General features: G+C 36.0%; 1 protein-coding gene across 1 annotated transcript; it reads right to left on the bottom strand.

Moving 5' to 3' along the window:
- Window positions 1–9,768: 9,768 nt before the first annotated feature.
- Window positions 9,769–12,006, bottom strand: LOC113305769. The gene is made up of 2 exons (XM_026554770.1): window positions 10,024–12,006; window positions 9,769–9,843 (listed from the first exon to the last, which is right to left on the bottom strand). The coding sequence occupies exons 1-2, from the start codon at window positions 12,004–12,006 to the stop codon at window positions 9,769–9,771; spliced, it is 2,058 nt and encodes a 685-aa protein (XP_026410555.1).
- Between the last annotated feature and the right edge of the window lie 307 nt (window positions 12,007–12,313).

Below are 12,313 nucleotides of genomic sequence, written 5' to 3' on the forward strand. Positions count from 1 at the left end.
CCTTGGTTGGCATACAATTATTGACTCTAAGAGGAAGAACCCTGATGCGAAATTCCAATTGTTGTACACGAGTTTGCACTCAAGCATACTAAAATTCATATAAGTGACAGAGCTCTACTAAGATAGTTTCATGATGGACATCATACTCGGAGTCAGACTAATCACATGAAAAGATTAAGAAGATGGAAAAAGAAAAATGTAGATGGTTGAAAAGCGAACGGTGTTTCCCATATCTGTCTGAAGGACTCTGCCAAGATGAACCTAACCTAAATGACTGAGATACCGGTCTGACTAATATTAACACACTGGCATATACAAGGGAACCAGTGGTTAATAATCCTAACTCTAGGTCAACACAACTGGCATATACAAGGGTACCAGTGGTCGACTTTATTAAACACACATTTATTTAAGAACTAACAACATGATTGGACCTTGTGGACCGAAGCGCATGTTTCTTGTCAGCAGATTACATGGTGATTCCCGTGGATCCTGCATTCCACGCTTGTTTAGGCGACGGAGACAGGGAGAACACACACATATTGCTATCCAAGTGTTAGTATTTATTCCGATTGGTCTACTGGTCTGGTCTAATTTTTTTTTTTTTTTTTTTAAAAGGTAACTCAGTCACTCTATTTCACCCTAGCAAAGGTAACAACTTGAATCGTGTGCCCCACCAAATCACTTGAAATAAAAGAAAACTAAAAATAGAAAGTGAAAAGGACTCGACGAGATATGGCGAAACTATCATGTTAATTCTAACACCTGAGCTCTGTGCTTTTATGAATAGACTCTATAGATGTTTCCATCTAGTCAGATTGGTTCCTCAGCTCCTAAAACAAAAATGTTTCCATCCACTTAGATTGGTTAGTGCTATCCTTAATAGGCGTAAATTTCTAGGCTCTGGAGTTTATTTATTACGCAACTAAAAAGTTTCTCCCAATACCCCCAAACTTAAATCTAACATTGTCCTCAATGTTCTAAAGATAAAATTAAAAACATGAACAAGGAGAAACGATTACTATTTGAAGTAAAAGAGTTAAGGAAGGATATTACCGTGTTGCGTGAGATTGGGTTACCTCCCAAGAAGTGCTAAGTTTAAAGTCTTCAGCCAGACTAAGAAAGGTTTAATCACCTCGAATCATATAGCAATAGCCGAAATAATTGTGGGTTATCGAAACCAAATAGAGCTATCACAAGTAAAAGGAATCTGCAACAAACCAAGAAAATGAACATGTACTGCATACCCTTATCTAGTTTCCTGATTAAGATACCTATGTCCCATTGTGGTTCAGGTTCAGGTTCTATGAAAGGATCTTGATAGAAAATTTTCATTGGATGCACTTCCTCATAGCTAAGATCCAACAGTTCAGGTTTAAAAGTCTGGAAAAACTCAATTAAAAATAATAACAACCTGAATAACTGGGGATCCTTAAAGTCAATCAGATTTGACTTACACAGCTGACCACAAAGAGAGTGGTGGTCTTCCTTAAACAGATGTGTCGACCCTAATCTCCTAAAGTAATTAGGTTTAGTCTCAAAACTTAATAATTGACACATCTGAAATTTATATGTTCCCACAATTGGTAGAAAAGTTTTTGGTGGGAAAACAAAGTCAATCTTGGTATTATTGCCTGGGCTAACCTCATCAACCAGAGGATGGGTTTCTAACAGTTGAGACTCGTGTTGAATATTATTAAGTTCGGGAAAACGAGTACGAAGATAGTCTTGTAAGATGGTTGAGGCATTGATGTCAAGTCCCACGTGAGGGATTTTTGTAAGAGTTAAAGAACATGGAGAATGATAATCACCCCCAAACTTAGAGTTTTCGGCGTCTCTAGGTAGACTGGTCATAATCTCCCTAATTTCTAGGTCATCAGATTCCTGAAAGTGGGCGATTGATTTTTCTAAGTCAGGTTCATCCCCGCTAATCTCTACGAGTTCATCTAAGACTATTGTTTCTAAATCGTTTGACTCGAAAACAGTACTCTCAAGATAAACTGGTTCCTCTAAACCATCATCGGTTTCGTAATCATCGTCTAAAACGGGGGTATTTCTAGTCAAATCCTCGTCCTTTTGAATAGGTAAATAATTATTAAAATTATTTGGATTTGAACTAGAAATATCATTATAATCATCACCATCCTCCTCCTCATCATCATCACAATATAATTTTGATATTCACGAATTCTCAAGCTTTGTTCCCAACTACATGGTCTATGTTTATAATATTTCTCATAGATCGTTAGAGGTGATTCCTCAATAAAAGTTGGAGTATCCATATATCGCTGCCCACGCATATATTCACCAAGAGTCATTTCCGAAGACGTCTCTTGATAACGAGAATTTCTAGACATATATTCTCGTAACGTCATCTCAGGTGGCGTCTCCTGAAAAGGATTCATCACCGAGGAAACACAAACTACAGAGGAATTCTACACAATCACAAACAAGGCTGACTCGACCAAATCAAACCTATAAATTCTAGCAAACAAAAAGCATGATGGCTCCACTTAGATTGTTTCTAGACCAGCTTCTATCTTTCGAAAGGGAATTCGTTGCAATTTGAGCAAACCCCTCTGGAATCAATCCGAGTCAAAGTAAGTTGAATAGAGACGAGGGAAGCTTAGTAGAGCTTTGATACCCAAGGCCTCACCGCATTAGAAGGCGGCGAAGTCACGCATTCAACTCACAGAAACCATCATGAACTTTGAAGTGTGCTTAAAGAGCAACCAATATTTTTCGAACGAGTTTCCCATTAAGCTCGTTACCCTATAGGTCTCGTTCTAGTCAAAATTTTAGGCTTAGGATCGCGTTTGGTTTCGTTTTCCTAAGGCGGGCAAGAAGAGAAAGGTGATGAAATCCGAACCCTTATCTTGTATTGGCCAGGCCTTTCCCTTTACTAGGAATTTAAAACAGCCGTATTCAAGTCCTCAGCATATATTCACCTTAAGGCAAAGAGTAAACCCGCTTGCAGAGGATTCGCGAGTGTTTCGATTGGACTTACCTCCCGTACCAGACGGGGGATGAACCGTTGTCGTCGACTCGGGCCACGACTCCTATGCCGTGTGCGAACCCGAGGGGCCGAGGTGATATTGTAATCACCGTCCTTCCCTACACACAGTTTGTATTTAAGGGTACCCTTCCGTAGGGTTTAAAAATTAAAGTCTAAATGTCCAGTCCAATTTAAAGTTCAAAAAGAAAAAAAAAAAAAAAAATTTTTACAGTTTTCCTCACACACTCAAAAAGAATTAAAAATTAAATCCTAAAATTGTCCTCTTTTCTTCTCTTTTCGCTTTTCGCTTTAAGCTTTTTCCTCTCCAAGTCCTTGGTTTTCACTTTGAACCTGCAAAATAAAGACAAAAAGAAACGTAAAAAGGAACAAACAATTCTAAAAAATAAAATAATAAACCTAAAAAAATAAAATTCTACCTAAGCACAGGTCCGCGTCGGTGGCGTCAAAAATTTGATGTATTTTCAAATTTGTTGTAGATAGTGGTAAAAGGGGTTCTTTTCGAACTTGTGAAGGTAACTTTTTTTTAGATTTAAATAAATAAATAAATAAAGGAAATTAATTTTTTGATAGTAATGTCAAGATTTTAGAAGGATTAAGGCTCAGGATTCACTACCACTTCAAGTTGGTTGGTTATAAATAATATTTCAGAAATTATTATTAAGCTCTTTTTCTTATTAAATCACTTTTTAATTTAAAAGGTGTCCAAATATTAAGTTGTAATCCTTAAGCATGACTTATCAAAGAATTATTCTAAGCATAAAACATCAATCTGATTCACAACTAATTAAGAAAACCATTTTATCCTTTTTTTTTATATTTATCCAAGTGAATTAAATAAAGTAAATAATTAAAGAAATTATAAATAAAAATATTACCAATCAAACATGAGTGAATAGATCCTCCATTGCCTCAATCACCAAGAATTTAGCCTCTCATCATGTTGGAAAAATACTCAAAAGTTTTTATTAATGCTCAAAAGTTGAGTACAAATGATGAAATAAAAAGAAATCGTTTTAAGACTGTCCTTTGCGACACACAGGAAGCATAGGGAAGAACGACACTTCAGAAGTGCTGTAAGCTCGTCGCGGGAAAGGAACTGAGAATTGTCGCAAATATGCGAAACTAATCAACGACTTTCTGAGACTGTACAATGTTCTTCGTGTTCTTCCTTTGACAACAGCAAAATTTTTTCTCTGTCGACTCTTCTGGTGATTCTCTCGGCTCTAAATCTCTCCCAATCCCGTGCTCCAACTCTTCTAAACTCTTTAGCCTTGTATTTATAGTGTTTTAGAACAAAAATATCCGACCATAACACTGTATAATCTCCCATTAATCCCGTCATTGCTCGCTGCCCATATTTAACAATAATTTCCATTTTTGGCTTCTACACACGTAAACTTTGATCCTGCACGCTCTAGTTAACCTTCCCCACGCCTCTGAAGTCATCGAACTCCTCCAAAACACTTCATGCATGGCAAACACACAATCAAACTCGTGTTACAGGACACGTTGCTCTGTTTTGAGCTCGTGACTCAAACCAGGATTTCCAGCCAATTCCGATCGAATCTGATGCCCACAATGTGTTCCCTATCCCATATCACAACTTCCCACCAAATTTCAGCGATGAATCGCACTAAAACGCCTTCATTTTCTCGATCACAAATCTGCCATTTTTGAATATATTTTTCCCGCCAAAAAGTTGTTTTTGAATTTAAAGAGAAGATGGATGCCCCTTAACCAGAGCTTGGGTGCGAATAGCAATTGGGTGGAAATAGTAATTTTTGGGTGGAAATAGTAATTTTTATGTGTTCCTCCAGGACATTTCTGGGATGCTTCCGGTGCATTTCTGGGGTGCCTACGATACATTTCTCCGGGGTGTAAAACACTGCTTTTTGAGCCCATTTCGCCGCAAGGGCTTATTTCTCTAAAAATTCCTACAAAGACATAAAAGAACACAATAAATACAAAATTGAGCACTAACAATACATACAATAGAGACATATTAGACGCATAAATGCGTCTATCAGTTAACTCAGTTGATTTTTTACCTTTGATATATTCATCAACGGTGGTTCTAAGATGCAGTAGTATTCTTGGAAGGAGAACATGCGGAAAATTAGGGTGAGGATATCTTAAATCTTGACCTCGGATCAGAGGCCCACACCAGGGGCATATTCGTAACTTATAATATTTATTCTGTAATTTTGAATAAAAAATAATCAAAGACAATCAACGTCATTTCCAAGTACCAAATGCAAAGTTGGACAAATATTAGACCAAACGCTAACTTTGGACAAAATGCGAGTATCAAAAGCCAATTAACCCACTTTATTTAGATGATATCACATAGTAATAAATACTTAGCGCTAATCTAGGAGATTTAAGATACTAGCATGCCATGTAAATTCCATAGCCACACACCCCACAAAGATATAGCAATTAAACACAAGTTCATTTAAGAACTCTACCCCATTTGATGTCATTCCTAAGAGAACAACATGAGTGACCTTTCTTATGAAAAAGAAGGATTTTGTCGGACATCAACAAATCACACAGATTTGTATACTGAATATCGATTTAAATTAATCTCAACGCCAGTTATGAACAAAGAGATAATTTTAATCGGTATGTCTCAACATAAGAAAATATTACGGAGTGTATGATGCAGTAATAACACAAAAGTGTGATCACAAGTAGATCAATACTGCTAGAAAAATTCTCAAATAGTTTTTTCTATTTTCAGTTTATAAAAAAACATAATAGAGTTAACTTCTGAGCATATATGAAATATCAACTCGATTCACGAAAGATGTATATAGAAAGATGGATATAACTTGAGATATAGGTGGTTCAGTCTTGATTTACCTTTTGTTGAATAAGTTCTCCAAAATCTTCGGTTAATCTTCGCCTTCAAACGGTAGAACGCAATGATGACTGCCATGATATCCGTTTATCAACTACATATTCTATCCTAATCCGAGACTTAACTAATTGTAGACTAAAAATCAAGATATACAACAAAATTGAGATGGCAACACTTGTGAGTTCGACCGAGCAATGCTCTAACACATATGATTTCTTTAGCAATATCTTTCTCGCCTTAAGAATTTGGGCTAAAAAGCATTACCATTGCATCTAAAAACGTTTGATCAGGTGCGAGTTTAAAACAAAACTAACTTGATTAATATTATTAAGATTTATAGTGCAAGTTTAGTTATCATTCATATCCCTGCTTAAAGATTCCAAATCATCATTGCATTTTATTCCAAGTTGTTTACCAAATTATCAAGAGATTGTGATATGTTATTGATGACACTCTGTTATTCAATTTAATATCAATATGACATTCTTTGATCGATTTTTGTATCATTCTAAAGATTCTTCTAAATCCTTCCAGTGAAGGGTGATTAAAGATAATAGAAAAAAATTGACTTATTTGAAGATAGCAGCTTGTGCGATTGGTAAAGCTTTACAGTAGCAGCTTCCGGAGGATGATAGAGTTTGTGCGGTTGATTCTATATTGATATCATTGATTGTATTAGAATATATGCTATGAGTCGTTCAACTATAAAAATTGTGGTGGTGGCAGGCAGTGGGATAAGTGTGCTATGGGATAGGTCATATAATTTTTCGTGTGCAAAGATTGGGTGTTGCGTTTAGCAAGGTTAATTTCGTCTAACTCATAAGAATGATTGAAATCGATCCCAGTTACTGAGTTGAGCATGATTTTTGCTCTCCTCAGATCTGTTTTTGCTCTCCCTCTAACAAAAATCTTGGCAAATGTACTTAAACTTGTTCAAAAGTCCAATCCTGAGGTACGTAAAGTTAACTCTTCTTCTCCTAAAAGATTGAATATTTCAAAGAAAAAGGTAAAATCGCAAAATAAGAGAAGAGTCAGGTCTGAATTTTCCATAAAGAAGGGTATTACAAATTCCATGCAGGAACCTAGTGGTGAGCACACTACTGCTCACCTCAACACAACTTTATTGTGTTGAAAACTGCATCTTATCTCATGTGCCCTTAAAAGAGACCAGAACTGTGCATATTAGGGATTTTAGGTCAAACTTGAATATTGTTACTTGGATTTCCATCTTTCAATGTTCTTTGATGCGGATGAAACTCTTTACAAAAGTATCGTCATCTCTTTAAGAGAATAATGACATTTTGTTGTCGAGCCTTGCTCCATCTAAAGTTATTTCTTATGGCATCATTTATAAATCTATAACCTGATGCCACCACTGTATATTGTATGTGGGTATCAATGATTCGATATGTTCAAGAATGGCATGAATCAACAAAAGTTTTTTTTACTTAACCAACATATTAATGTTAACCTATATCTCAAGTAATGGTATTGAAAAGTTTGAACTATGTAGAAACTTAAGGAAGGATAAAAGTGGCCTTTTACTCTTCTATATTTTATATATTATTCTAATACATGAACTATATCTTATTGTTATGTAACCCTGCATGGTAAATATATTCTTCTTCAAGACTCGTATCTCTTTTGAAAGAAGTTTGCTTGTTGAGAAATATATATTTGTGTTTCCACAAATCGTTTTATTCTTACGAATTATGGAGACTCCAAGCATAATACCTTCTGGTGAAATCCATGTTCCCATGGATGTTGATGTTCTCATAACTAGGAAGGAACAAGAGATATCTTATCCTTATGATTCATATCTTAAAAGGAAAAGCAAGAATATGAAGAAACCTAGAGCTGAGCGCTCAAATCATCAAAGGTTTGCAACTATTCTCGAAGAACTTAAGAAAACCAAGATGGAGGTGCAGGGACTTACAGCTATTTTGCGAAAATCACTCGAGATACAAGAAGCACTTGTCAAACAACAGCCAAAAAGTTCTGAGGAGTCAACACTCTTATTTACGAACCGTATAATCTGATGCATGTTATTGATAAAGAGTTCGGAGATGATAAAGAATTCTTTAAGAATTTTAAGTACTAGGAAACTTCTTGTGAGAGTATATTCTTGTGTTCGAGAAGGATAATTAGGGTTTGGTATAGCATATATTGTGAGTACACAAGCTATTTCCAACGATTTTCATCCTGCATGTTTTTAGGTTTATTTATTTAAATTATAAAGTTTTTTGAAGACGAACTTGCAGTATTTAATCGTTATTGGTTATATGTATTGCAAAGTCTTATAGATATATATGTCCTTTGCGTTTTGTGAATTGAACTGATATCTCACATATGCTCAAAAGTTAAATGTATTAAGTCTTTATGGATTTATGATGTAGTTTTGAAGTGGTAAGTAAAGATTCGTTCAACTCGGACTTGTTGAGATTGATTTTAAGACTTAATAAACAAAAATAATAAAGATAATAAAATATATACAAAAGTTGTCAAGATGGAGAATTTACTGGGACTCAGGATTTCACTGTTTTCATATTCAAGTGGTTCAGAAATTAATCCTAGGCTATCATAGCTCAAACAAAAGAAATATCAACTTTGTTTATTTGCCAAAGGTAGATTTCATAAAATATTACGTACAAATTATAAGCATGGAGCATCAAGAATCCTTGGGACTAAGCATGCTCCATCAAACAAAGTCACATGTAATTAATAGAAATCTTAATTCAATTAAAATCGGTGCAAAAAGTAAATAAAGAATTAACTAAATTACCACATGGATGAAATACAACTTCCTCCGTTGTCTCAGTGATGGGGTTTAGCTCATTAGGTTTGAACCACGCTCAAAAGATAGAAACATGGCTCAAAAGGTGTTTTTATTGGAGAAAATTATATAACACAGGAATTTGTAACGCTGCAGAAGTGTTACAGACGTCACTGTTACGGAGAATCGTTGCTAAAGGTATCTCTGTAGTTGCTGAAGGTCTTTGGCAAGCACCGCTACTACACCACGGTTTTCTACGACAGAGTGTTCTTGAGAACGACACTGTGTATGTGTCGACTAAAACCCTTCTTCTTCTTCGCTGCACCAGCAGAGAAAATTCTCTGCAACTCCGACTTCTTCTATGCTTTACCCCAAAGTCCCGATACTTTATTCTGACTCCCTCCAAACCTTTTTATACACAACAGGTGCGATAATAACTTGAGAATTTCTTCCTTTCCTTACACAGAAAGTCTCGGACTTTATTTCCTTTTTAAACTCTCTTTCACGTGTCTTTGCTCTCCCTCTTTTATACAAACACTTCTAAAGATAACGCTGGATCTTGTAGAGAAGATATCCTCCCTCCTTTCATACGTAATTTCCAAGAATAAGTCAAAAAGAAACCCGATACTCTCATATTTCCCTGTTTTATGAAATCGCCAAATATAACGAGGTTTCTTTCTTTCTTCTGGTTCTCAAACACGCACACAGCCTTGTTAATTAGGTAAGAGTTTAATCTTGCATTAAAAACCAATTTTCACAATTGCTCGAGTAATATTCCCCTATCTTCTTTTCAGTATATAGAAAACTCCATGCAAAATCCCTGTTTTTCCGAATATAAGAGGTATACCATTCCGTAGTAGGTCCAAACCAATCAAAATCCACGAAACAGTCTCCTCAAAACTCTACCAATCTTTCACCAGAAACTTCGCCTACAACTAATTCATTTTTACCGCCAAATTCAAATTTGAACTGAAGAAGAAAGGCCACCCCCTAACCAAAGTAGGGGTGCGAATAGCAATGGGTACCCCTTAGTAATTTATGGGGGTATAAATAGCAAAACTCCCAGGTGCCTTTATAACTTTTCTTGGGTGCCTCCAACATATTTTCAGGGTGCCTTTAATTTTCTCCCGGGGGTCCAAATACCACTTTTAGATCTAATTTCTCCGCACAAGTATATTTCTCCAAAAACACCTACAAAGACACAAAAAGCCATAATAAATACAAAATAGAGCACTAACAATACATACAATTGAGATCATTTTATACACATAAATGCGTCTATCAATTTACTGACTAAAGGCAGAATATATTTTGTGAGAATTTTTCGCAATATTGATTGATCTCTCCATGGTCACACTTTTGTGAAATTACTGCATGATCAACTTGTACTGTTCTCGGTACATAGAAATGAAGATCGAATAGAATAAGTAAATCTGGGTTCCTAATGAACTCAGCCTCTGCTATAAACTTCAGATATTTTTCATTAAGAGATAAGGCAGATGTTCTTACACATTTAAAGTAAATGATAAGGCATCTATATGGTATTTGATTGGGAGGTTGAGCACCAGGTTTTAATGGAATAGAATGGTCTAAAGTTCTGTGAGGAGGTAAAGAAGATGGCTCAGCAAATATATCATTAAATTCAGACAGAAGTGGTAATATTGGAGGTGGCACTGGAGGTGGTATAGGTGAGGATGTGACAGAAAAAAGGTGACCAATTAGCCCATGTGTGGTTTTTTCTAAAAACTTCTTTACAACAGAACCACTCATCATTAGGAGAGAAGGAGAGGTGGTAGTACCTTGCAATGTAATGTGATGACCCAGATGAAGAAAAGAAACACTGAGTTTAGGAAAGTTAGATACAATATCACCTAATTTCTTAAGCCAATTAGCACCTAAAACCATATCACAACCCCCCAGTGTAAGTAATATTAAATCTTCAGTGAAGTGATAACCTTGCATACTCCAATGAAGCTTAGAACAAATACCAGTACTCATAGTTTTCTCACCATTAGCAACAGTGACTAGCATTGGTGCAGTTTGCTCTACCCTGCATTTGAGCTTAGTGGCCAAAGAACAATCCAAAAAGCTAGTTGTGCTGCCAGTATCAATAAGAATAGAAATTGACTTACTCTTAAGAAGACCAGGGATTCTTATAGTGTCACCTGTAACAGTACCAGTGATGGCATGAAGAGAAATCTCCATGTCAGAGTCAATTGGGGAGTCCACAGACTCTTCAAAAACTTCTTCATCATGATCTTGTTCTTGGGAGTCAGAATTCTCAGCTTGTACCATAAATAGTTGTTGTCTAACTTTACACCTGTAACTCGTTGAGTAAACTTCATCACAATTATAACAAAGGCTCTTATCTCTGTGAATGCGCATTTGGTCTTGAGTAAGGCGCTTAATAATTGGGTTAGCTGATGCAGGTTTAAGGGGTGTGGGTGAGTAAGCTTTTGGAGTGGTAGGAGTTGACTTAGAAGTAGTGTAAGAAGTTGAAATTGGTTTAGGAGGAAAACTGGAAGTAGAGAAAGCTCTAGAGGCTGTGAAATAACTGGATGATGGTTTAATACTCTTAGAAGAAATAGATTGACATTTCTGCTCCTCCATTCTAGCTAAAGAAAAAGCTTGTGTAAGTGACTTTGGGTAAAACATAGCAACAGAATTTCGTAATTCCTCTTTCAACCCACTAATAAAACTCATGATGAAATAATGTTCACTTAAAGAAGGATTGTTAGCAAGCATAAGAGCTTTAAGAGCTTTAAATTCCTCAAAATATTCCTCTACGGAATTAAGTTGAACCAATTTATTAAAACTACCAATAAAATTTTCTTCAACTGGATTTTCGAATCGAGAAAAAATACCATGAGCAAATTCATACCAAGTGATACGAGCTCTACCAACCTGAAAATTGAGAAACCATTTATCAGACTTGACGTCCAAATAGATAGCTTTTATATCCATACAACGCGACTCATCAATGTTGTGAAGGAAAAAATATCGGTCACATTTATGGATCCAACAACGAGGGTTGTCGCCATCGAATCGAGGGAAACCGAGTTTTGGAACGCGATTACAGTGATGTTGAGTTCCACCCTGAGTGAAAGTACCAAAGATTAGAGGATGTTCTTCGCCGTTTTTCCCACCAGAATCATCCTTGGATCTAGATGGTGAAGGTAAACGAGATAGAATTTCATCGAACCGCTTGTTAATCATAGTAAGATTGGAATCAGCCTTCTGCTGTTTTTGAAGAAGCTTGTCTTCCAAAGTAGTGAATCGATCTTCAGAGCTTGCCAGATTCCGTTGAACCAGATCCAGAACATCCTTAACCGTTTTGATATCGGAAGCACCCATTGGAAAAAAAATGGGTTGGCTCTGATGCCAAATGTACTGTTCTCAGTACATAGAAATGAAGATCGAGATAGAATAAGTAAATATGGGTTCCTAATGAACTCATCCTCTGCTATAAACTTCAGATATTTTTCATTAAGAGATAAGGCAGTTGTTCTTACACATCTAAAGTAAATGATTAACCTAACAACCACGAACAGATAAATGACACGCGTCACTATCTGACCGGCTAAGCAACTACCCTATCACTAATAATTATAAGGGGCACACCCAAGTAGTACTATGGGAAAACATATGACTATGACACAAC

The sequence above is a fragment of the Papaver somniferum genome, chromosome 8 (genome assembly GCF_003573695.1).
Source record: "Papaver somniferum cultivar HN1 chromosome 8, ASM357369v1, whole genome shotgun sequence".
Taxonomy (NCBI): Eukaryota; Viridiplantae; Streptophyta; class Magnoliopsida; order Ranunculales; family Papaveraceae; genus Papaver; species Papaver somniferum.